Genomic DNA, 27,093 nt, shown 5'->3' with positions numbered 1-27,093 from the left:
AATAAAGGAGACTATGAAGGTATGAGAGCGGAATTAATGAGAGTGGACTGGGAAAATAGATTAAAGGGTAAGACGGTACATGACCAGTGGTGTACATTTAAGGAGTTATTTTACAACTTCCAAGAAAAATATATTCCACTGAGGAAAAAAGGGTGTAAAAGAAAAGATAGCCATCCGTGGCTAAGTAAAGTAATTAAGGATAGTATCCAACTAAAAACAAGGGCATATAAGGTAGCCAAATCTAGTGGGAGGATGGAAGATTGGGAAGTCTTTAAAAGACAGCAAAAAATAACAAAAAGATTGATTAAGAAAGGGAAGATAGATTATGAAAGTAAATTAGCAAAAAATATAAAAACAGACAGTAAAAGTTTCTATAGTTATATAAAAAGAAAAAAGGTGGCTAAAGTAAATGTTGGTCCCTTAGAGGATGAGACCGGGAAATTAATGGTGGGAAACATGGAGATGGCAAAAACACTGAACAATTATTTTGTATCAGTCTTTACAGTAGAGGACACTAAGAATATCCCAACACTGGACAAACAGGGGGCTCGAGGGGGGGAGGAACTAAATACAATTAAAATCACTAAGGAAGTGGTACTTGGTAAAATAATGGGACTCAAGGCGGATAAATCCCCTGGACCTGATGGCTTGCATCCCAGGGTCTTGAGGGAAGTAGCGGTAGGGATTGTGGATGCATTGGTAATAATTTTCCAAAACTCACTGGACTCAGCAAAGGTCCCGGCAGATTGGAAAACTGCTAATGTAACACCATTATTTAAAAAGGGTAGTAGGCAGAAGGCTGGAAACTATAGACCTGTTAGCCTAACATCTGTGGTTGGTAAAATGTTAGAGTCCATTATTAAGGAGACAGTAACGGGACATTTGGATAAACACAATTTAATAGGGCAAACTCAGCATGGTTTCATGAAGGGGAAGTCATGTTTAACAAATTTGCTTGAGTTTTTTGAGGAAGTAACATACAGGGTGGATAAAGGGGAACCAGTGGACGTAGTGTATTTAGACTTCCAAAAGGCATTTGACAAGGTGCCACACAAAAGATTATTGCTCAAGATAAAAAATCACGGGATTGGGGGTAATATTCTGGCATGGGTGGAGGATTGGCTATCTAACAGAAGGCAGAGAGTTGGGATAAATGGTTCGTTCTCAGATTGGCAACCAGTAACTAGTGGTGTTCCGCAGGGGTCAGTGCTGGGTCCCCAACTCTTTACAATCTATATTAACGATTTGGAGGAGGGGACCGAGTGTAACATATCAAAGTTTGCAGATGATACAAAGATGGGACGGAAAGTAGTGAGTGAGGAGGACATAAAAAACCTGCAAAGGGACATAGACAGGCTAAGTAAGTGGGCAGAGATTTGGCAGATGGAATACAATACTGGAAAGTGTGAAGTTATGCACTTTGGCAGGAAAAATCATAGAGCAAGTTATTATCTTAATGGCAAGAAACTGGAAAGTACTGTAGTACAAAGGGATCTGGGGGTCCTGGTGCACGAAACTCAAAAAGTTAGTATGCAGGTGCAGCAAGTGATCAAGAAGGCCAATGGAATGTTGGCTTTTATTGCTAGGGGGTTGGAATATAAAAACAGGGAGGTATTGCTGCAGTTGTACAAGGTATTGGTGAGGCCGCACCTGGAATACTGCATACAGTTTTGGTGTCCATACTTAAGAAAAGACATACTTGCTCTCGAGTCAGTACAAAGAAGGTTCACTCGGTTAATCCCGGGGATGAGGGGGTGGTCATATGAGGAGAGGTTGAGTAGATTGGGACTCTACTCATTGGAGTTCAGAAGAATGAGAGGCGATCTTATTGAAACATATAAGATTGTGAAGGGGCTTGATCGGGTGGATGCGGTGAGGATGTTCCCAATGATGGGTGAAACTAGAACTAGGGGGCATAATCTTAAAATAAGGGGCTGCTCATTCAAAACTGAGATGAGGAGAAACTTCTTCACTCAGAGGGTGGTAGGTTTGTGGAATTTGCTGCCCCAGAAAGCTGTGGAAGCTACATCATTAAATAAATTTAAAACAGAAATAGATAGTTTCCTAGAAGTAAAGGGAATAAAGGGTTACGGGGAGCGGGCAGGAAATTGGACATGAGTCTGGGTTCGGAATGGTCATGGCCCTGTGGGTAGTGGAGCGGGCCCAGGGGCCGTGTAGCCTTGTTCTGCTCCTACTGTGTTCTAATTCTGTTAGATTTCAGGAGATGGTTTTATTCCTGTTCCTGGCTGGGGTGGAGATCGCCTTTACAGAAGGTAAGTACTGTAGAAAATATAGGGACAGAGTGATCTCCTGGAAGAATTTCGATCGCCTAGATGGGTCGGAGAGGAATTTCCCAGATTTTTTTCTCCCAAATTGGCCATTGGGTCTTTATCTGGTTTTTCGCCTCTCCCGGGAGATCACATGGGTTCGGGTGGATGCAGAGTGATAGAAGATTTGAGGTTAGGATCAGATCAGCCATGATCTTATTGAATGGTGGAGCAGGCTCGAGGGGCCGATTGGCCTACTCCTGCTCCTATTTCTTATGTTCTTATGTTCTTATGTTCTTAACCAGGGGTCATAGTCTAAGGATAAGGGGTAAGCCATTTAGGACTGAAATGAGGAGTAATTTCTTCACCCAGAGAGTGGTGAACGTGTGGAATTCTCTGCCACAGAGGGCGGTGGAGGCCAGTTCATTAAATATATTCAAGAAAGATTTGGATATATTTCTTAAGGCTAAAGGGATCAAGGGATATGGGGAGAAGGCAGGGACAGGGTACTGAATTTGGATGATCAGCCATGATCTCATTGAATGGCAGAGCAGGCTCGAAGGGCCGAATGGCCTACTCCTGCTCCTATCTTCTATGTTTCTGTGTTTCTATCCTGGTGCTGCTGGGCCTGATGCAGTAACCATATGCCATCCAGAACAGCCCTCCACACCCCTATTGCAGCATCTAAATGTTTCGTAAATGATTCCAGGGTTTCCGCCTCCACCACTCTGCCTGGAAGTCCATTCCAGTTAGTAACCACTCTGCATAAAGAAGGATCTCCTGATATCAGTTCAAAAGTCATCCTTTACTAGTTTGGACCTATGTCTCTTTGCCCTCCTCCCACTGTTTATTTTAATGTTGTGTTCTGGATTCATCATTTCCATACCATTTACCATCTTATAGATCTCTTTAGGATCACTTCTCAGACACCTCCTTTCCAGGTGAAATGTTGAAGCCTCTTCAGTCTTTCCTCATAACTCAGACCCCTGACACTGGGGATCAGCCACGTGGCTCAACACTGCACTGTCTCCAATGCTTGGACGGCTCCCTTGTTTCTTGTCAATCAGAACTGGACCTAGTACTCACGGTGCAGTTTGACCAGAGCACTGTAAAGTTTGATCACAACTTCCTCTGCAAATCACTGCTCCCAGCTTTAGGTCTTCTCCTCGCCTGTCCATTTCTCCTACCCTCTCCCCTTCATTGCCTCCCCTCCTCTCTCCCATCAGTGCCACTAGTGTTGTTTCTAATACTGATTCCAGCATCGCATATTGTAGGTGGGAATTCTTGCTTTTGTGAGAATGCTTGCCTACAGTATGCAGTGCTGGAATCACTTGCATGAGTAGCTGGACTCAAGAGGAGTGGTATCGAGAGGAGAGGGGCCCGGCTTGCATGGACTTTTATGGGCTATGTGCTGAAAAGCTGGATCATTGGAATGGATGAACCTAAACTGACACTCCAATGCAGTAGTGAGGGAGTGTTGCATTGTTGGAGGTGTACTTTCAATGGGATGTTAAACCTGTTCCAGGTGGATGTTAAAGATTCCATAATACTATTCAAAGAAGAGCAGGACATTCTCCTGGTGTTCTGTCTGACATTCCTCCTTCAACCAACAACCAAGAACAGATTAACTGGTCATTCATCTCATTGTGCTTGGTTTGATCATGCTGTGTGCAAAGTGATTGCCATATGTGCCCACGTAACAACAGCCTCAGCATTTCAAAGTAATGCACTGTATGGAAAATGTTTTGAGGCATTTCAGAGAGATCTAATTGGATGCTTTGTAAATGAAAATTTTTCCTTCTTTCCTCAATAAATGTTTTTCATTATTTCACTCTTCACTCACCTCTGGTCACCTGGATGTCTGGCTGGGGTCTTGGCTTCAGAATAAACTGACATTGTTTGGCCTTTGGGAGGTCCTCAAAGAGGACAGTTCTATTGCCACCCCGGGAGTGGACGTTAGTATCAGACCTCTCGACATGCGCAGTAAAGTCTCTGAGGCAGTTCATTATTACACTAAATGGCTGCTCGTGTCCTGAAACACAAAATGGAAAACTTATTCATTCAGCTTGGAACAGTAAATTTTTTTTAATGGAACTACTGGTTGCCCTCGGATTTATAAACAGTATTAATACAATATTAGAACCATCAACTCACAACTGTCTAAGGAAAATAGATATAAAAGATTCCCCGGCACTATTCAAAGAAGAGCAGAAAGGTTCTTCCAGTATCCTAGCCAACATTTATCCCTCAACCAACAAGACCTAAACAAATAACTGGACATTTATCTCATTGTTGGTTGTGGGACCTTGATGTGTGCAATTTGGCTGTCACGTTTGCCTATATATCATAGAAACATAGAAGATAGGAGCAGGAGTAGGCCATTTGGCCCCTCGAGCCTGCTCCGCCATTTAATGAGATCAAGGCTCACCATCCAAATTCAGTACCCTGTCCCTGCCTTCTCTCCATATCCCTTGATCCCTTTAGCCTTAAGCAATATATCTAACTCCTTCTTGAATATATTTAATGAATTGGCCTCAACTGCCTTCTGTGGTAGAGAATTCTACAGGTTCACCACTCTCTGGGTGAACAAATTCCTCCTCATCTCTGTCCTAAATGGCTTACCCCTTATCCTTAGACTGTGACCCCTGGTTCTGGACTCCCCTGCCATCGGGAACATCCTTCCTGCATCTACTCTGTCTAGTCCTGTTAGAATTTTATAAGTTTCAATGAGATCCCCTCTCATTCTTCTAAACTCCAGCGAATATAAGCCCAATCGACCCAATCTCTCCTCAAACGTCATTCCTGCCATCCCAGCTATCAGTCTGGTGAATCTTCGCTACACTCCCTCCATGGCAAGAACATCCTTCCTCAGATAAGGTGACCAAAACTGCACACAATACTCAAGGTGTGGTCTCATCAAGGCCCTGTACAACTGCAGCAAGACATCCTTGCTCCTGTACTCGAATCCTCTCGGTATGATGGCCAACATACCATTTGCCTTCTTAACCGCCTGCTGCACCTGCATGCTTACCTTCAGTGACTGGTGCACAAGGACACCCAGGTCTCGTTGCACTTCCCCTTCTCCCAATCTATTGCCGTTCAGATAATAATCTGCCTTCCTGTTTTTGCCACCAAAGTGGATAACCTCGCATTTATCCACATTATACTGCATCTGCCCAATCGCCCAACCTGTCCAAATCATACTGGAGTTTCTCGACATCCTCCTCACAGCACACACGCCCACCCAGCTTTGTGTCGTCTGCAAACTTGGAGATGTTACATCTAGTTCCCTCGTCTAGATCATTAATATATAATGGGCCAGTAATTCCGGTCCCAACGCGTGAGTACGGACGGGGTACTCACGTGTGGGCCCATTGGAAGTGCTGGATTTCAGCATGCACAGCGCATGCGCAGGAAACCGGCATTTCCTCCAAGGGGTTCAGAGGTCCAACGCGTGCGCGCAGGACTCTGCGCGCACGCGTTGAACTTCCTTCTTTTTGACAGGTTTGCCCGTGTGCAAGGGCCTGAACTTTTTAGACATATAAAAAGGAGGCGTTAGGACTTGATTCTTGAAGGTAAGTGGTCTATTATTTAAAATTATAACATTTTTTCCACAGCTTTATTGTTTTTAAGGACTTTACAGTAAGGTAAGTTTATTTTTAGACCCGATTTCTTAAAAAAATTTTTTTTTCAAAAATTTGATTAATTGTTTAAAATAGTTTTTTAAAGTTATTTATAGTTTATTTAATTATTGGGATGTTTTTTAAAATTTTATTTAAAGTTAAACTAGTCTTTTGGGCGCCCGTACTTTTCATGAGTTTGACAGTTCTTACTATCAAACTCATGAATGAAGTTTCCCCTCCCCTGATTGGCTGCACAGTGCTCACCTGATCCCAGCCGGCACATCGCACTAACTACGCCGCTGGATCAGGCAAGCACATTGCGCCGACATCTGAACCGGGCCAGTGACAGGAATTCCAAGCAGGCCCAGGCTTCAGATGTCGGCGCGCCGGGTGAGTGCATATCGGGGGCTTGCACGCGCGGCAAGCCCCCGATCCTAATTTCTGGCCCATTGTGAATAGCTGGGGTCCTAGCACTGATCCCTGCGGTACCCCACTAGTCACTGCCTTCCACTCGGAAAAAGACCCGTTTATTCCAACTCTTTGCTTCCTGTCTGCCAACCAGTTCTCTATCCAAGTCAGTACCTTACCCCCAATCCCATGTGCTTTAACTTTGCACGCTAATCTCTTATGTGGGACCTTATCGAAAGCCTTCTGAAAGTCCAAATACACCACATCCACTGGTTCTCCCTTATCTATTCTACCAGTTACATCCTCAAAAAATTCCAGTAGATTAGTCAAGCATGATTTACCTTTTGTAAATCCATGTTGACTTTGTCCATCAATTGTGACTGTACTTTTATTACTTCTTTTTTAAAAAAAAACAGTTTTGGTGTCTGGTTTACATTTCAGAAACTTACAGACACCTGCTCCAAAACCCGCCAGACAGATCCGAAACTAGATAGGGGCAATCACAGAGTAGGGGGAGCCTTGTCCTGAATTTACATAATGCTGCACTCAACCAGACAATGAATATAAAACATTCAAAAACATTGCATTGACCTCAGTGAGCAAAAATGCTTGCCACAAATTAACTTTAAGACTTTTTAGTTTGTTTTGGGGAAAAAAGAGCAGGTAATGGAAATATATCTAAAGTGGTTAAATTCTAAATGGAGTAGAGGAACAGAGAGGTTTAGGACTGTGAACAAACAGATCTTTAAAACTAGGATTGCTTTTAGCATGCAAAGCTCTGCGCCAGAATTGTCAAAGATGAAAATTTACCCCACTGTGTTTTTCTAATTTTTTGCCCTGTTCTCCTGAGATAGAGGATCAGCCATGATCATATTGAATGGCGGAGCAGGCTTGAAGGGCCAAATGGCCTACTCCTGCTCCTATTTTTTTTTCCTATACTGGAGTTTAGTTCCATGAGCACCAACATCCCTCTGGCACTTCATCCAAATAACCAAATGTCAGCAAGCTATCTGACTCTAGGAAATAGAAGACATCACGGCCGAAACTGATCACGTCCTAATTCGGCTCCATGCATACTAACTTTCTATCAGGGGCTGCCAGTTAGTGATCAGGAGCAGGAAGCCTCACTAATTTTTTACCCCACTATAACTCAGGGTGCAATGGCAAATTGCATCATCTCAGCTGGTGCCTTGGCTTTGCTTAGCTAACTCAACACAGATCAGGATTGAATCTGGTGTGTATGGCTTATTACTGCACCAGTTGTACTTTACTCACTAGGCTATCACTGGAGTTCACCACCAACTGAAATGTTTCTGCCTCTATACAGAAGCGAAGCTTGATCCTTTTTATGGTGCCTCTTTGGATTGCTAAACATATCACCTAACCGGCTCTGAATACTGGTGAGGGTGATGGTTCCTCTAGGGAGTACAGCCAGAGCCAAGGCCACGGCACCATGGGTGGTTCAGCTGTACAGGGGGGCAGGAGGAAGGTCAGGAAAGCAATAGCGATAGGAGATTCAATAGTTAGGGGAACAGACAGGTGTTTCTGTAGCCGCAGATGTGATTGCAGGATGGTATGTTGCCTCCTTGGTGCCAGGGTCAAGGATGTCACTGAGCGGCTGCAGGACATTCTGAGGGGGGAGGGTGAACAGCCAGAGATCGTGGTCCACATCGGTACCAATGACATAGCTAGAAAGAGGGATGAGGTCCTACAGGCAGATTTTAGGGAGTCAGGAAAGAGGTTAATAAGCAGGACCTCAAAAGGTAGTAATCTCCAGATTACTCACAATGCCACAATCTAGTGAGTAAAGAAATAGGAGGAAAGAGCAGATGAATGCATGGCTGGAGAGATGGTGCAGGAGGGAGGGCTTCAGATTCCTGAGGCATTGGGACCAGTTCTGGGGGAGGTGGGACCTGTACAAGCCGGACGGGTTGCACCTCAACAGGGCTGGGATCAATTTCCTCACGGGGGGATGGGGGGGTTTTAAACTACCTTGGTAGGGGGATGGGAACCTGAGAGTAGATTCAGAAGGGAGAGAAGCAAAGCTTAAAATGGAAGGTAGAAAATTAGTAAGTGAGTTTGGAAGGCAGAGGAAACAAAGGCTAGAAAATAGACAACAAAAGGGTTTGGCAGTGTGTAATGGTATATACTTCAAAGCAAGGAGTCTAGTGAATAAGGCAGATGAGCTGAGGGCACAGATAGACACATGAAAGTAAGATATCATAGCTATTTCTGAAACATGGCTGAAAGAAGGGCAGGAATGGCAACTCAACATTCCTGGTTACAGCGTTTTCAGACAAGATAGAGAGGGGGATACAAAAGGAGAGGGTTGCAATATTGGTTAAAGAAACAATTACAGCTGTGAGGAGGGATGATATGTTGGAAGGATCATCAAATGAGGCCATATGGGTTGAACTGAAGAACAAAAAAGGGGCAATCAAACTGCTGGGAGTGTACTATAGACCCCCAAACAGTCCGAGAGAGATAGAAGAGCAAATATGTAGGCAGATTTCTGAGAAGTGTAAAAGAATAGGGCAGTAATACTAGGGGATTTCAACTACACTAATATTAACTGGGATAGAATCAGAGTGAAAGGTATAGAGGGTGCCGAATTCTTAAAACACATTCAGGAGAACTTTTTTAGCCAGTACGTAGCAAGCCCAACAAGAGAGGGGGCAGTTCTGAACTTGGTTTTAGAGAATGAAGCTAGGCAGGTGGCAGGGCTATCAGTGGGAGAGCATTTTGGTGGTAGTGATCATAATTAAGTTAGATTTAGCGTAGTTATGGAAAAGGAAAAAGATGGACCAGGAGTAAAAGTTCTTAATTGGGGAAAGCTCAATTTTACTATGCTGAGATGTGATTTAGCAAAAGTGGACTGGAAACAGCTACTTGAAGGTAAATCAGTGTCAGAGCAGTGGGCGGCATTCAAGGAGGAGATAGTGAGGGTTCAGAGCAAATATGTTTCCTTAAAGAAAATGTGTGGGACTCCCAAATCTAGAGCCCCCTGGATGTCAAGGGGTATACAAGGCAGGATAAGGCAAAAAAAGGAAGCTTATGTCAGATACCGAGAGCTAAATACTGCAGAAGGCCTAGAGGAGTATAGAAAGAGCAGGGATAAAATTATAAAGGGAATTAGGAAAGCAAAGAGAGGGCATGAAAGAATATTGGCAAGTAAAATCAAGGAAAACCCAAAGATGTTTTATAAATGCATAAAGAGCAAGAGGATAACTAAAGAAAACATAGGGCCTATTAGAGAGCAAAAAGGTAACCTGTGTGTGGAGGCAGAAGACGTGGGTATGGTTCTTAATGAATACTTTGCATCTGTCTTCACAACAGAGAGGGACGATGCAGACATTGTAGTTAAGGAGGAGCAGTGTGAAATATTAGATGAGATAAACATAGTAAGAGAGGAAATATTAAGGGGTTTAGCATCTTTGAAAATAGGTAAATCGCCAGGTCCAGATGAAATGTACCCCAGGCTGTTACGAGAAGCAAGGGAGGAAATAGCAGAGGCTCTGGCCATCATTTTCCAATCCTCTCTCGCTACAGGTGTGGTGGCGGAGGACTGGAGGACCGCTAACGTTGTACCATTCTTTAAAAAGGGAGAAAGGGATAGACCGAATAACTACAGGCCAGTCAGCCTAACCTCAGTGGTGGGGAAATTATTGGAAAAATTCTGAGGGACAGTATTAATTGTCATTTAGAAAGGCACAGAATAATCAAGGGCAGTCAGCATGGATTTGTTAAGGGAAGGTTGTGTCTGACTAACTTGATTGAATTTTTTGAGGAGGTAACAAGGAGGGTTGATGAGGGTAGCGTGTTTGATATACTCTACATGGATTTTTGCAAGGCTTTTGACAAGGACCCATACGGCAGACTGGTCAGAAAAGTAAAAGCCCATGAGATCCAAGGGAAAGTGGCAAGCTGGATCCAAAATTGGCTTAGTGGCAGGAAGCAAGGGTAATGGTTGAAGGGTGTTTTTGTGACTGGAAGGCTGTTTCAGAGGGGTTTCACAGGGCTCCGTACTAGGTACCTTGCTTTTTGTGGTATATATATCAATGATTTAGACTTCAATGTAGCGGACATGGTTAAGAAGTTTGCAGATGATACAAAAATTGGTTGTGTGGTTGATAGTGAGGAAAAAAGCTGTAGGCTGCAAGAAGTTATCAATGGGCTGGTCAGGTAAGCAGAAAAGTGGCAAATGGAATTCAATCTGGAGAAGTGCGAGGTAATGCATTTGGGGAGGGCTAACGAGACAAGAGCATACACAATGAATGGCAGGATACTGAGAAGTGCAGAGGAACAGAGGGACCTTGGAGTGCATGTCCACAGATCCCTGAAGGTAGCAGGACAGGTAGATAAGGTGGTTAAGAAGGCATACGGGCTACTTTCCTTTATTAGCCAAGGCATACAATATAAGAGCAGGGAGCTTATGCTTGAACAGTATAAAACACTAGTTAGGCCACAACTGGAGTACTAACTACAATTCTGGTCACCACACTACAGGAAAGGTGTGATTGCACTAGAGAGGGTACAGAGGAGATTTACAAGGATGTTGCCAGGACTAGTGAATTTTAGCTATGAGGAAAGATTGGATAGGCTGGGCTTGTTTTCTTTGGAACAGAGGAGGCTGAGGGGAGACTTAATTAAAGTGTATAAAATTATGAGGAGCCTAGATAGAGTGGATAGGAAAGATCTATTTCCCTTAGCAGAGAGGTCATTGACCAGGGGACATAGATTTAAAGTAATTACTAGAAGGATTAGAGGGGAGTTGAAGATAACTTCTTTCACCCAGAGGGTGGTGGGGGTCTGGAACTCACTGCCTGAAAGGGTGGTAGAGGCAGAAACCCACATCACATTTAAGAAGTACTTGGATATGCACTTGAGGTGCCGTAACCTACAAGGCTACGGACCAAGTGCTGGAAAGTGGGATTAGGCCTCCTTCTGTGCTGTAAATTTCTATGATTCTGTGATTTTAATCATTTAAAACAAATAGTATTAAAGAGAACACTTACCAATCAGTGGGTAGGGTGTAGCCTCTTTTCCCGCAATCACCCAAAGCTGGTAATTACTAGCTCTGTCCTGTTTGTTTTGAAAAAGAAAGTAAGGAATTAATCAATATTAACAATCAATTGTTGCCTACTCAGAGGAACACGGGCTGGCAAATAGTACCTCAAGGATCAGGAAGAGCACACAATTAATGGAGGAAATTAAGCTTAAATAACTTTAAGGAAAGTAAGTCAGATCCTTTTTCAGGATTTAGTGGGGAGAAAGAGGGAATGTTTTTCTACCCATGTGGTGGGGTGGAGGGCAGGGGGATAACATTAGAGGGTAGATTTCAGCTCCGAGTGCAGGGTGGTTCTGAGTGTCAGCTGTGGCTCAGTGGGTAGCACTCTCACCTCTGTGGGTTCAAGTCCCACTCCAGAGACTTGAGCACAAAAATCTAGGCTGAGACACCAGTGCCGTGCTGAGGGAGTGCCGCACTGTCGGAGGTGCCATCTTTCCGATGAGACATTAAGTCGAGGTCCCGTCTACTTTCGCAGGTGGAGGTAAAAGATCCCATGGCACCATTTCGAAGAAGAGCAGGGAAGTTATCCCTTGTGTCCAGCCAATATTTATCCCTCAATTAACATAGCAAAAACTAATTATCTGGTCATTATCACATTGCTGCTTGTGGGAGCTTGCTGTGCGCAAATTGGCTGCCGCGTTTCCTACATTACAACAGTGACTACACTCCAAAAGTACTTCATTGGCTGTAAAGCGCTTTGGGACATCCTGAGGTCATGGAAGGCGCTATCAATCACAATATGATAGAATTCTTCATTAAGATGGAGAGTGAAATAGTTGACTCGGAGACGAGGGTCCTGAATTTAAATAAAGGAGACTACGATGGTATGAGATGCGAGTTGGGTAGGATTGATTGGGGAATGACACTCAAAGGGTTGACGGTGGATGGGCAATGGCAAACATTCAAAGATCGCATGGATGAACTACAAAATTTGTTTATCCCAATTTGGCATAAAAATAAAACAAAAAAGGTGACTCAACCGTGGCTAACAAGAGAAATTAGGGATAGTATAAGATCCAAGGAGAGGACATATAAATTGGCCAGAAAAAGCAGTAAACCTGAGGATTGGGAGCAGTTTAGGATTCAACAAAGGAGGACAAAGGGATTAATTAAAAGGGGAAAAATAGAGTACGAGAGTAAGCTTGCAGGGAACATAAAAACTGACTGTAAAATCTTTTATAGATATGTGAAGAGAAAAAGATTGGTGAAGTCAAGCATAGGTCCCTTGCAGTCAGAATCAGGGGAATTTATAATGGGGAACAAAGAAATGGCAGACCAATTAAATACATTCTTTGGTTCTGTCTTCACAAAGGAGGACACAAATAACCTCCCAAAGATGTCGGGGAACATAGGGTGTAATGACAGGGAGGAACTGATTGAAATCAGTATTTGTAGGGAAATGGTGTTAGGGAAATTGATAGGATTGAGGGCTGATAAATCCCCAGGGCCTGATAATCTACATCCTAGGGTACTTAAGGAAGTGGCCCTAGAAATAGTAGATGCATTGCGGGTCATCTTCCAAAATTCGATAGACTCTGGAACAGTACCCATGGATTGGCGGGTAGCTAATGTTACCCCACTGTTCAAAAAGGGTGGTAGAGAGAAAACGGGGAATTACAGACCAGTAAGCCTGACATCGGTAGTGGGGAAAATGCTAGAGTCCATTATAAAGGATGTAATAGCAGAACACTTGGAAAAAAGTGACCGGATCGGACAAAGTCAACATGGATTTACAAAATGTAAATCGTGCTTGACTAATCTACTGGAATTTTTTGAGGATGTAACTGGTAAAACAGATAAGGGAGAACCAGTGGATGTGGTGTATTTGGATTTTCAAAAGGCTTTCGATAAGGTCCCGCATAAGAGATTAGCGTGTAAAATTAAGGCACATGGGACTGGGGGCAAGGTATTGACTTGGATAGAGAACTAGTTGGCAGACAGAAAGCAAAGAGTTGGAATAAACGGCTCTTTTTCCGAGTGGCAGGCAGTGACTAGTGGGGTACCGCAGGGATCGGTCCTTGGACCCCAGCTATTCACAATATATATTAATGATCTGGATGAGGGAACTAGATGTAATATCTCCAAGTTTGCAGACGACACAAAGCTGGGTGGGCGTGTGTGCTGTGAGGAGGATACCGAGAAACTCCAGTATGATTTGGGCAGGTTGGGTGATTGGGCAGAAGCATGGCAGATGCAATATAACGTGGATAAATGCGAGGTTATCCACTTTGGTGTCAAAAACAGGAAGGCAGATTATTATCTGAATGGCAATAGATTGGGAGAAGGGGAAGTGCAACGAGACCTGGGCGTCCTTGTGCACCAGTCACTGAAAGTAAGCATGCAGGTGCAGCAGGCGGTTAAGAAGGCAAATGGTATGTTGGCCTTCGTAGCGAGAGGGTTTGAGTACAGGAACAAGGATGTCTTGCTGCAGTTGTACAGGGCCTTGGTGAGACCACATCTGGAGTATTGTGTGCAGTTTTGGTCGTCTTATCTGAGGAAGGATGTTCTTGCCATGGAAGGAGTGCAGCGAAGATTCACCAGGCTGATACCTGGGATGGCAGGAATGACGTTTGAGGAGAGATTGGGTCGATTGGGCTTGTACTCGCTGGAGTTTAGAAGAATGAGAGGGGATCTCATCAAAACTTATAAAATTCTAACAGGACTAGACAGACTAGATGCTGGAAGGATGTTCTCGATGGTCGGGGAGTCCAGAACCAGGGGTCACAGTCTAAGGATAAGGGGTAAGCCGTTTAGGACAGAGATAAGGAGGAATTTCTTCACCCAGAGAGTGATGAACCTGTGGAATTCTCTACCAAAGAAGGCAGTAGAGGCCAATTCATTAAATATATTCAAGAAGGAGTTGGATATATTTCTTAAGGCTAAGGGGATCAAGGGATATGGAGAGAAGGCAGGGACAGGGTACTGAATTTGGACAATCAGCCATGATCTCATTGAATGGCGGAGCAGGCTCGAGGGGCCGAATGGCCTACTCCTGCTCCTATCTTCTATGTTTCTATGTTTCTATAGAAATGCAAGTCTTTCTTTTTGAGTTGTTTGTAGGTGAGGGACTGGAAGAGTGGGTGGCGGGAAGTTTGTTTCTCATTGAGTAGGTGGTGAGTTACTGCTCATGAGGAAGCAGGAATTGGCCCAAGTTTGTTCCAAGTGGGCACAAGCTACAGCTCAGCAGGGGGTGGAGATTTATTTTTAGCAGGGAAAAGGAAATTCCAGAGTTGGTGCTCAATAGGGGGAGGGGAAGACTCAGGAGGTTGGCAAGGGCGTCTCTGTACTCAGTGGGGATAGGTTGGTAGGCCAGGTTTGACCTCGGTGGGAGTTGGGGATTTGGTCGTATTTCTGCTCTGAAGGGATGGGGGTCTTATAGCCGGACTTCTGTCCTGTTGGGAGGAAGTTGTCAGACTGCTTGGGAGGATGCTTTGTGTACTAATTGCTTCTCAATGCAGGGGCTGGGGGTTCCCTGATATCTGTTTGGTGGTGGGGGTGTGTGGGGGGTGATGGTGACTGTGGCCTAATTGTTGGTGAGTGCAGGAGGAGGCTGCTGTACTTGTTTCTGCTCAGTAGATGGAAGTTGATAAAAGCTATTCCAAAGTGCGAGAGGGGATTTCTGCTCATGCGTGGGTGGTGGGGTATGGATGCTCCGATTCCTGCTTGTGGGCGGGAATGGGTTCAGTGAGGGTGAAGGGGTCTACAATCCCAGTGGAGGCAGGGGGAAGGTTCACTGGATTTCTCATTCACTTTGTCCGCCTGAGGTCTTTCTTCCAGTTTCTTATGCTAGTTGATAGAGAAGGTTACTGCCATAACTTGAATGCCTTAACTTTTGACAATTTGATACTTCACTGTACACTTAATCATTGCATTTTTCATTCCTGACTGTTTGGGATTAGGGGATCTTGAAATGTCCATTTGGAGGGTGTGGTGGTGGATGGGTGACATCTCTGATCAGTGGAGGATTGTTATTGGCCATGACCTCTTCAACTGGCGGAGGTGTGTGGAGGGGGCTACGTTTCCATTATATATTTGGACGACAACAACAAAAAACTTGTATTTATATAGCACCTTTAATGTAGTAAAGTGTCCCAAGGCGCTTCACAGGAATATTGTAAGACAAAAACATCTGATACCGAGCCACATAAGGGGAAATTAGGGCAGGTGACCAAAAGCTTGGTCAAAGAGGTAGGTTTTAAAGAGCGTCTGAAAGGAGGAAAGAGAGGTAGCGAGGCAGAGAGGTTTAGGGAGGGAATTCCAGAGTTTAGGGCCTAGGCAACAGAAGGCACGCCTGACAATGGTTGAGTGATTATAATCAGGGATGCTCAAGAGGTCAGAATTAGAGGAGCACAGCTATCTCAGGCGTGTCGTGGGGCTGGAGGAGGTTCCAGAGCTAGGGAGGGGCGAGACCATGGAGGGATTTGAAAACAAGGATGGAAATTTTGAAATCGAGGCATTGCTTAACCAGGAGCCAATGTAGGTCAGCGAGCACAGGGATGAATTTATAGTGGGCAAATGGTTTTCAGCCTGAGATTCTTCATTCTAGTAGGCAGTCTTGTATTTCACTGGTGTTAGCTTCCTTCAGTTACTTCTTTTTGCATTTGCTGGTGAATTTTTTAAACTATGTCATATTTTTAGTGATTTTATTGATAATGTGTCTACATGTACAGGTAGCTTTGTGTAAGAGTATTTAACAGTTGAGGAAAAGTGCGTTTAATGAAGTTCATATTTTGCAGTGTGGCTATTCAGTTTACTAGATGAGTATTGTTGAATTTCTTTTGTGGTGCATGCACAAACATTTTTTTTATTCATTCCTGGGATGTGGGCGTCACTGGCAAGGCCAGCATTTATTGCCCATCCCTAGATGCCCTTGAGAAGTTGGTGGTGAGCCACCTTCTTGAACCGCTGCAATCCGTGTGGTGAAGGTACTCCCACAGTGCTGTTAGGGAGGGAGTTCCAGGACTTTGACCCAGCGACGATGAAGGAACAGCGATATATTTCCAAGTCAGGATGGTATGTAACTTGGAGGGGATCTTAGAGGTGATGGTGTTCCCATGCGCCTGCTGCCCATGTCCTTCCAGGTGGTCAAGGTTGTGGGTTTGGAAGGTGCTGCCAGAGAAGCCTTGTTGAGTTGCTGCAGTGCATCTTGTAAATGGTACATACTGCAACCACGGTGCGTCGGTGATGGAGGGAGTGAATGTTTAAGGTGGCGGATGGGGTGCCAATCAAGCGGGCTGTTTTGTCCTAGATGTTGTCGAGCTTCTTGAGTGTTGTTGGAGCTGCACTTATCCAGGCAATTGGAGAGTTTTCTGTCACACTCCTGACTTGTGTCTTGTAGATGGTGGAAGGCTTTGGGGAGTCAGGAGGTGAGACACTCGCCGCAGAATACCCAGCCTCTGACCTGTTCTTGTAGCTATAGTATTTATGTGGCTGGTCCATTTAAGTTTCTGGTCAATGATGACCCCCAGGATATTGATGGTGGGGGATTCAGCGATGGTAAGGGGTGGTGGTTAGACTTTGATTTCAAACTAATGTATCTATTAACTTGCTATGTACAGTTCTGAGCTGCAGCCCGAAACATTTCAATCTACAAACTTCCCTCACCAACAACAGCTAAACTCTGAGTGACATCAGGCTGTTTTTACTTATATGATTGGACTTTATGGCCTAGAAATTCAGTAGCGCCCCGTTTGGGGCGCCAGCCTCGCCAGGGCGCTAAATGTAGCGCCCCGGAAGCATCCACGGCCAGCCGGCCGTAAATTCAGTTGGAGCGCCCCAAAGGGAAGCGCGGCGCTACTGGAGGCGCCCCGCATCCCTCTTGGGGCGCTGCAACTGAATATTGTTGTGTTACGTGCCGCAGCGCCACACACTGCGGCACGTCGCACTGCGGTACTGCAGGCCTTCCTCCCCTACTTGAAGGGGAGGGGCCTTGTTCACTGCGATCTGGGGCCCAGCTGGGCCCCCGAGGATCGCGAGTGCCGGCAAAAGAGCCCGGCACCGAGGAGAAGTGCCGGGCTCTCGGAACGCAGCCGGCACTCCGCGGGGGGGGGATTCAGGAGGCCAGGGACGGCAGTGCGGAGAGGTGCTGGCAGGCGGCCAGCAACAAAAATGGCCGCCCCACACCTCTCCTTTAATTTGCGCCTCCACCGCCACAGGTAGGCCCCCCCGAACCGGTCGCATATAACGTCTGGCGTTAAATCAGGGGGCGCTTCTAAATATCGCGGCCGGGGCATCAACGGGGCACTGCGCACACCGATGAAGTCATCGGTAGCGGCACAGCGCTAACAGCTAGCGCCACCACTAGCATCCCGCTGAATTTAGCGGGAAGCATGGCCAGTGGCTTGCGACCCACTTAGCGCCCTCTTAAGGCGCTAACGGGTGGCGCAGCCACCTGAATTTCTAGGCCTATAGCCTTAAAGGAACAGGCCAGGATATATATCTCTACCATAGAAGCAAAATAAAACATTCTGCATTACATACTATAATACTCCTATCGTTACAAATCAAAACATCACTGAATAATCGGTAAGCAGCAAGCAGGAATGTAAACCACTAACCATGAAGTTCATAAAACTATGAATCAAAATTGGTCAGACAGCAACAACTACTAATAAGCGAAAGGCAAGGCTAAAGCAATCAAACCATACAGAAATGCAGAGCCACCACGTTGGATTTTCCACCTGTTGAAAATTGTAATATTTATCACCCCAACCACACCCTCTTGGAAAAGTGTGACCTCTAACTCACTGTGAGCAATGTCGAAGAAGATCTGCTGGTTTATACATAACAATTTTGCATCTAGCACCTGTCTGGCATTCATGAGATATCACACTCTAAATATCACACTTTGTTACAGGTGCAAAGTAATCTTTAAAAAAGTGCCACTCACTGACTGGCACCTGAAATTTACAAGTTTACAATTGCCCTTTGACAGACCTCAGACATTAAGTGGCTACAGGAAACTTTTTTTTATCCGGCACGGACTGGACCGACGTGGTGCCGGTTCATCAAAAATTCCGGATAACCGAACGCTATAGTAAAAGATATGGAGCTGAGAGCTCCGTATAAAGCAACAAACCCTGTTCAGCTTCAGAACAATGGCCACAAGTTGCAAGCGTCTCTGTAGCTTAGCAACAGCTGCAGCCACACCCTTGCACAGCAACAAATGGAGGAAGGCAAGTAATAAAAGTTACCTGAACCTACTCCTGAATTTTTCCAGTTAACTGAGATTTCCGGTTATTTAGGTGCCGGTAAATTGAAAGTTTCTTGTACAATCTGGATTTACCTATTCAGATCAGGTCAGTAGGTAAACATATTCCCACTTCAGATTCAAAACCATCTGTGAGCAGCACCATGGGAGATCTGCTAATACACAATGTGATGAAATATTTCCATTCATCACTGCCTGTGACTGAGATCGGTTTCAGTGTCATTTCCCTTCCCCCAGACCTCATTGTATTGTGTACTGGAATGTGCTGTATTGTATACTGGAATGTGCTGGAATGTGCTGTGTGTAGGGCTCCGCCCATACCTGGCCCCGTTTGTAAGCTAGCTTCAGTCTAGCCCCAATCTCCAGAAGGACGACATCTCTCTCGCTTACGTGTTTCGTTCTAAGTTAATAAAAGCCTTGTTTTGTTCTGCTACCTTCGAGTCTCGGAATTATTGAGGCACATCACACTGTAAAGAATATTTAGTATGTAATGGTTTCTAAAGAGTCACAGATGTACAGATATAAAACAACTCAACTTACCTTTGCATTGAGCTGCTGAGCTGCCATTTTAATGACCTTTTTTGCTGTATCTGTGTTACCCACCATAAGTGTTAATGCCTAGTGAATTAAAAACAAATATCCACATCAATTTCATATGAACAGATTTTAATCTTTGTGCTTTTCAAGGTGAAAGCTGTTCATGCTAGGGAATGGAACACTTTCCATTTTAAGCACTCCTAGATCAGCTATAGGACTTCTAGATGTGGTGAAGAGCCCAGTAGACTGCCCCAACAATATACTTAAACTCCAGCTTCAGCAGAGCACCAATTTGGCATTTTTACACTAGCCACCCAATGGCCTCTCTGACGGAAATTGCTAACTTAAGAGTTAATGTTATGAAATTCCAGTGTGGAGCCTTGCCTGCTGGGAATGCACATGGAGAATTTGGGCTCACGCACACACTCACTCCCACACAATTTTCTATCTAATGATTTTAATGAACAGAAACTCATGGGGAGAATACACTCAAGTTCACAGTAAGTGCTCCTCCCAGACAAGGCTCTGCACTGGGAGTGAAGTTTCATAAAACTACCACTTTAGTGCAGAATTAAACTTTGCACATGAACTGGATTGAATTTGCCCAAGTTTATTTTGCATAGGACCATTATAGCCAGCAGGCTTTCCTTTCCCCTCGAAGGCGTTATATTTGCTGGTGCATGTCCTAGCAGTTCCAGTAGTGTGTGGGAGGGCACTGGCAGCCTCTGGTACTCTGCTGAAACTTTTGAGTGCAGATGTGGCTTAGGGATAGGATTGGGCTCACCACTGATGCTCCCTCATAGTGAAGTTACCTGCTGATCTTGGCTCATGTATAAAAAGTGACCACTTAGGAGGTACTGGAGGGCTATCAGTAATAATATATATATATAGGGTGGGGCCAAGATACTTACAGTAATAGGGACTGGATTTGATCTCAGATCCCAGAAATGAATGGCCAGTGTCCAATCAATGCCAATGAGCAGACTGTTAAGTGAGATGACACAGACCATGAGGTGATGAAGCCCCAGTGGTGGAAAGCTTTGGGAATCACGGGTTGGATTTTTACTCGGAGGTGGGGAGGAAGCGGAGGGGGCTGGCGGCTGGATTGAGGTCAGGAAAACCGGAAGAACAGGTTTCCCTCAGGCCCTGCTGAATTTATCGGCAGGACCTGATTAACATTTCCTTTCTCCATTTCCCGGCCGCAGCCAGCCAGGTTGAGAGGCTGGCTGACTGTTGGGCGGGTAGGCCTTTGGCACAAGGCCACAACCAGGGAGCAGAGGGGAGGGAAGGAGATATCGGAGGCCGGTGGGGTGTTGGAGATTGGAGGCCGGGGGGTGGTGGGGGTTGGAGGCCGGGGGTGGGGGTCGGAGGTCAGAGGCCTGAGGGATTGGAGGCCTCGGGTGTGAGATCGGAGGCCTTGTTGGTGAGGTCGGGGGGAAATCAGAAGGTGGGGGTGTCCGATCGCTGGGGGTTGGCACAGCAGGTGCGCTGGATCCAGCAGGTAAGTGGAAAGGCACTTCCCAAGGCCTGGGAAATCCAGCCGGCCAGAGTTAAATTTGAAATTGTGGGTCAATATGAGGCCTCGAGGAACTCCGGCTCCGTGTTGATGAGCTGGAGTCCGAGCTTCAAACACTGCGACACATCAGGGAGGGGGAGAGTTACCTGGACTCTGTGTTCCAGGAAGTAGTCACACCAATTAGATTAACTAATTCAGATGTAGCCCGTGGTCAGGGACAGGAGGGTATGACTATGAGTGAGGCAGGTACGGGGATCCAGGAGGTAGTGTTGGTGGAGCTGCAGCCCTTGCTCTTCTCCAACAGGTTCGAGGCTCTTACTCCCTGTGAGGACGGGAACGGGGACTGCAGGGAGGATGAGCAACCTGGCCACAGCACCGTGGAACGAGGGGCCATTCAAGTGGGGGGAGTAAAAAGAAATGTTGTAGTGGTAGGGGATAGTATCATTAGGGGGATAGATAGGGTTCTTTGCAGCCGAGAGCGAAAGTCCTGAAGGTTGTGTTGCCTGCCCGGTGCCAGGGTTAAGGACATCTCCTCTGGGCTGGAGAGAAACTTGGAGTGGGAGGGGGAGGATCCAGTTAGAGTCATAGAGTCATAGAGTTTTACAGCACAGAAAGAGGCCCTTCGGCCCATCGTGTCTGCGCCGCCCATCCATCCCTGTCCAGTCTAATCCCATTTTCCAGCATTTGGTCCATAGCCTTGTATGCAATGGCATTTCAAGTGCTCATCCAAATGCTTCTTGAATGTTGTGAGGGTTCCTGCCTCTACCACCCTTTCAGGCATTGAGTTCCACATTCCAACCACCCTCTGGGTGAAGAAGTTCCTCCTCAAATCCCCTCTAAATCTCCTGCCCCTTACCCTGAATCTATGCCCCCTTGTTATTGACCCCCCTACTAAGGGGAAAAGTTCCTCTTTATCTACCCTATCTATGCCCCTCATCATTTTGTACACCTCAATCAGGTCCCCCCTCAGCCTTCTTTGCTCCAAGGAAAACAACCCCAGCCTGTCCAGCCTCTCTTCATAGCTGAGGCGCTCCATCCCAGGTAACATCCTGGTGAATCTTCTCTGCACCCTCTCCAAAGCAATCACATCCTTCCTATAGTGAGGCGACCAGAACTGCACACAGTACTCCAGCTGTGGCCTCACCAGCGTTTTGTACAGCTCCATCATAACCTCCCTGCTCTTATATTCTATGCCTCGGCTAATGAAGGCAAGTATCCCATATGCCTTTTTAACCACCTTATCTACCTGTTCCGCTGCCTTCAGGGATCTATGTACATGTACACCAAGGTCCCTCTGACCCTCTGTACTTCCTAGGGTCCTACCACTCATTGTGTATTCCCTTGCCTTATTTGTCCGTCCAAAATGCATCACCTCGCACTTTTCAGGGTTAAATTCCATTTGCCACTTTTCCGCCCATCTGACCAACCCGTTTATATCGTCCTGTAGCCTGAGGCTTTCCTCCTCGCAATGTACCACCCCACCAATTTTCGTGTCATCTGCGAACTTACTGATCATACCTTTTACATTCTCATCCAAATCATTTATGTAGATCACAAACAACAAGGGACCCAGCACCGATCCCTGAGGTACCCCACTGGACACAGGCTTCCAGTCACAAAAGCAACCTTCGACCATCACCCTCTGCCTCCTGCCACTCAGCCAGTTTAGGATCCAACGCGCCAAGGCACCCTGGATCCCATGGGCTCTTACCTTCTTGACCAGTCTCCTATGCGGGACTTTGTCAAAAGCTTTACTGAAGTCCATGTAAACCACATCCACAGCATTTCCCTCATCCACCCCCCTAGTCACCCCCTCGAAAAATTCAATCAGATTTGTCAGACATGATTTACCCTTGACAAAGCCATGCTGACTATTCCCGATTAATCCTTGCCTCTCCAAGTGGAGACTAATTTTGTCCCTCAGAATTTTTTCCAATAATTTCCCTACCACAGATGTTAGGCTCACTGGCCTGTAATTCCCTGGTTTATCCCTGCTACCCTTCTTGAATAATGGTACTACGTTAGCTGTTCTCCAGTCCTCTGGTACATCCCCTGTGGCCAGAGAGGTTCTGAAAATTTGTGTCAGAGCCCCTGCAATCTCCTCCTTTGCCTCCCACAGCAGCCTGGGATACATCTCGTCCGGGCCTGGGGATTTATCCACTTTTTGGCCTGCTAAAACCGCTAGCACCTCCTCCCTCTCGATGCTAATATGTTCAAGTATGTCACAGTCCCCTTGCCCGATTTCTATGTCTGCATCGTCTTTCTCCATAGTGAACACAGATGCAAAAAATTCATTTAAAACCCCGCCTACCTCATCTGGCTCTACACACAGATTGCCACTTTGGTCCCTAATGGGCCCTACCCTTTCCCTGGTTATCCTCTTGCCCTTAATATACTTATAAAACATCTTAGGATTTTCCTTTATTTTGCTCGCCAGTGTTATTTCATGGCCCCTCCATGTTGGTACCAATGACATAGATAGGACAAGGAAAGAGGTTCTGCTGAGGGAGTATGAGCAGCTAGGGGCCAAATTAAAAAGCAGAACCACAAGGGTAATAATCTCTGGATTACTACCTGAGCCACGAGCAAATTTGGCTAGGGTAAATAAAATCAGAGAGTTAAATGCGTGGCTCAAAGACTGGTGTGGGAGAAATGGGTTTTGCTTCTTGGGACACTGGCACCAGTACTGGGACAGGAGCGAACTGTTCCGTTGGGACGGACTTCACTTGGCCAGTGCTGGGACTAGAATCCTGGCGAATCGAATAACTAGGGCTGTAGAGAGGGCTTTAAACTAATTAGTGTGGGGGAGGTTTCAAGAGAGCGAAAAATAAAAATGTCAGTGGAGAAGGCAATAGAGCAAGGTAGCAGTGGGGGAATTAAAAACCAGAGCGTGTCAGGAAAGGACAGAATATATAAAGATAAAGGTAAAGTAGTAAAGAGGGTAAAAGCAGGAATAAATTGTCACAAAACATATTTAAAAGTTCTTTGTCTGAATGCACGCAGCATTCGTAACAAAATAGACGAGTTGACGGTACAAATAACTACACATGGGTATGATCTGGTGGCCATTACGGAGACATGGCTGCAGGGTGACCATGACTGGGAACTAAACATCCAGGGGTATTTGACTATTAGGAAGGACAGACAGGAAGGAAAGGGAGGTGGGGTGGCTGTGTTAATAAAGGATGGAATCACTGCAATAGTGAGAAATGATATTGGGTCAAAGGATCAGGATAATGAAATGGTTTGGGTGGAGATAAGGAATAATAAGGGGAAAAAGTCACTAGTGGGCGTAGTCGATAGGCCTCCTAACAGTTGCAACTCTGTTGGTCAGAGTATAAATCAGGAAATAGTTGGGGCTTATAATAAGGGAACAGCTATAATCATGGGAGATTTTAACTTTCATATTGACTGGACAAATCAAATTGGGCAGGGCAGCCTTGAGGAAGAGTTCATAGAGTGCATTAGGGACGGGTTCCTTGAGCAGTATGTTACTGAACCAACCAGGGGGCCGGCAATCTTAGATCTGGTCCTGTGTAATGAGACAGGATTAATAAAAAATGTCCTAGTAAAGGATCCCCTTGGAATGAGTGACCATAACATGGTTGAATTCCAAATTCAGTTGGAGGGTGAGAGAGTTGGATCTCAAATCAGTGTACTAAGCTTAAATAAAGGAGACTATGAAGGTATGAGAGCAGAGTTGACTAAAGTGGACTGGGAAAATAGATTAAGGTGTAAGACGGTACATGAGCAGTGGTCTACATTCAAGGAGATATTTCACAACTTTCAAGAAAAATATAGTCCACTGAGGAAAAAGGGGCGTAAAAGAAAAGACAGCCATCCGTGGCTAAGTAAAGTAATAAAGGATAGTATCCGACTGAAAACAAGGGCATATAAAGTAGCCAAATCTAGTGGGAGGATAGAAGATTGGGAAGCATTTAAAAGCCAGCAAAGAATAACTAAAAGATTAATTAAGAAAGGGAAGATAGATTATGAAAGTAAACTAGCAAAAAATATAAAAACAGATAGCAAGAGTTTCTACAGTTATATAAAAAGATAAAGGTTGGCTAAAGTGAATGTTGGTCCCTTAGAGGACGAGACCGGGAAATTAGTGGTGGGGAACATGGAGATGGTAGAAACGCTGAACAAATATTTTGTATCAGTCTTTGCAGTAGAGGACACTAAAAATACCCCAACATTGGACAAACAGGGGGCTATAGGGGGGGAGGAGCTAAACACGATTAAAATCACTAAGGAGATGGTACTCGGTAAGATAATGGGACTTAAGGCAGATAAATCCCCTGGACCTGATGGCTTACATCCTAGGGTCTTGAGAGAAGTAGCAGTAGGGATTGCGGATGCATTGGTGGTAATTTTCCAAAACTCCCTGGATTCAGGAAAGGTCCCAACAGATTGGAAAACTGCTAATGTAACGCCCTTATTTAAAAAAGGTGACAAAAGGCTGGAAACTATAGACCAGTTAGCCTAACATCTGTGTTTGGTAAAATGTTGGAGTCCATTATTAAGGAAGCAGTAACAGGACATTTGGATAAGCATAATTTAATCGGGTAGAGTCAGCATGGTTTTATGAAGGGGAAGTTATGTTTGACAAATTTGCTCAAATTCTTTGAGGATGTAACAAACAGGGTGGATAAAGGGGAACCAGTGGATGTGGTGTATTTGGACTTCCAAAAGGCATTTTGATAAGGTGCCACACAAAAGATTACTGCACAAGATAAAAAATCACGGGATTGGGGGTAATATACTGGCATGGGTGGAAGATTGGCTATCTAACAGAAAACAGAGCTGGGATAAATGGTTCATTCTCGGGTTGGCAATCAGTGACTAGTGGTGTTCCGCAGGGGTCAGTGCTGGGACCCCAACTCTTTACAATCTATATTAATGGTTTGGAGGAGGGGACCAGGTGCAACATATCCAAGTTTGCCGACGATACAAAGATGGGAGGGAAAGCAGTGAGTGAGGAGGACATAAAAAACCTGCAAAACGACATAGACAGGCTAAGTGAGTGGGCAGAAATTTGGCAGATGGAATATAATGTTGGAAAGTGTGAGGTTATGCACTTTGGCAGAAAAAATCAAAGAGCAAGTTATTATCTAAATGGAGAGAAACTGCAAAGTGCTACAGTACAAAGGGATCTGGAGGTCCTGGTGCATGAAACACAGAAGGTTAGTATGCAGGTACAGCAGGTGATCAGGAAGGCCAATGGAATCTTGGCTTTTATTGCAAGGGGGATGGAGTATAAAAACAGGGAAGTCTTGCTGCAGTTATACAGGGTACTGGTGAGGCCACACCTGGAATATTGCGTACAGTTTTGGTTTCCATATTTAAGAAAAGGTATACTTGCTCTCGAGGCAGTTCAGAGAAGGTTCACTCGGTTGATTCCGGAGATGAGGGGGTTGACTTATGAGGAAAGGTTGAGTAGGTTGGGCCTCTACTCATTGGAATTCAGAAGAATGAGAGGCAATCTTATCGAAACATATAAGATTGTGAGGGGGCTTGATCGGGTGGATGCGGGGAGGATGTTTCCACTGATGGGTGAGACTAGAACTAGGGGGCATAATCTGAGATGAGGAGAAACTTCTTCACTCAGAGGGTAGTAAATCTATGGAATTTGCTACCTCAGAGAGCTGTGGAAGCTGCGACATTAAATAAATTTAAAAAGGAGATGGACAGTTTCCTAGCTGATAAGGGAATTAGGGGTTACGGGGAGCAGGCAGGGAAGTGGACGTGAGTCTAGGTTCAGATCAGCCATGATCCTATTGAATGGCGGAGCAGGCCCGAGGGGCCATATGGCCTACTCCTGCTCCTACTTCTTATGTTCTTATTATAATATTTAAATTGCCAACCCACCTCCTGGGAGCAGGTTGGCTGCCCGCCTCCGTCCCACCTCCGTTAAAACCAGAAGTGGGCGGGTTGGAGGTGGGTTCGGTTGCGATTCAGATTTTTAACACTTTAACCTCCCATGTGATTCAACCTGCCCATTTTTTGGGAGTTAAAGCTCCTCCTCATAGGCCCAAACTCACCTGGTCCACCCAAGCATGCTGCACTTACATTTTTCAGATTTTGTTTTGGCATCATTTTCTATATCTACTCCTATTTCTGAGAATCTGCACATATTTTGACCTATGAGATCCAAGAACTCTTCCCCTCCCCAGCCCCATTGGATAAACACACTGCCTAGTTTAGTACTAATACATTAAATTCTGTGCTGAGTTCGCTGACCTCAGCTGGGGCAGCAGTAAGGGAGCTACAGTTGGCCTCAGTACCCCAGGTTAAGGAGATCACTAGCCATTGCCTCATGTTGTAAAGTGCCCATGCAGATACCAAGTAAGAACGGGATCAGCCAAGCTGTGATGTCAGACAGCTAGGCCCATACATGACAATTGGCCACTTGGGTAAGTTGTTAGTAGCTGTGGAACTGCGCTATAGCAAGAGGCAGTGCC

The 27,093-nt window shown here is 45.3% G+C and overlaps 1 protein-coding gene across 2 annotated transcripts in view; it reads right to left on the bottom strand.

The window, feature by feature from the left end:
• The window catches only part of arhgap20b (Rho GTPase activating protein 20b), a 182,694-nt gene that overhangs the window by 56,923 nt on the left and 98,678 nt on the right, over window positions 1-27,093 (bottom strand). For both annotated transcript variants that reach the window (XM_085998845.1, XM_085998856.1), the window contains exons 7-9: window positions 19,117-19,194; window positions 11,314-11,380; window positions 4,111-4,299 (exon numbers count right to left, since the gene is read on the bottom strand). In XM_085998845.1, the coding sequence (XP_085854971.1) occupies window positions 4,111-4,299; window positions 11,314-11,380; window positions 19,117-19,194 (334 nt within the window). The remainder of the gene's footprint in view (window positions 1-4,110; window positions 4,300-11,313; window positions 11,381-19,116; window positions 19,195-27,093) is intronic.

Source organism: Somniosus microcephalus, chromosome 1 (assembly GCF_052327205.1).
Source record: "Somniosus microcephalus isolate GS21.2 chromosome 1, FLI_Smic_1.0, whole genome shotgun sequence".
NCBI lineage: Eukaryota > Metazoa > Chordata > Chondrichthyes > Squaliformes > Somniosidae > Somniosus > Somniosus microcephalus.
Note: the sequence above shows the minus strand (reverse complement) of the source record. Positions and strands in the feature narration are given on the sequence as shown.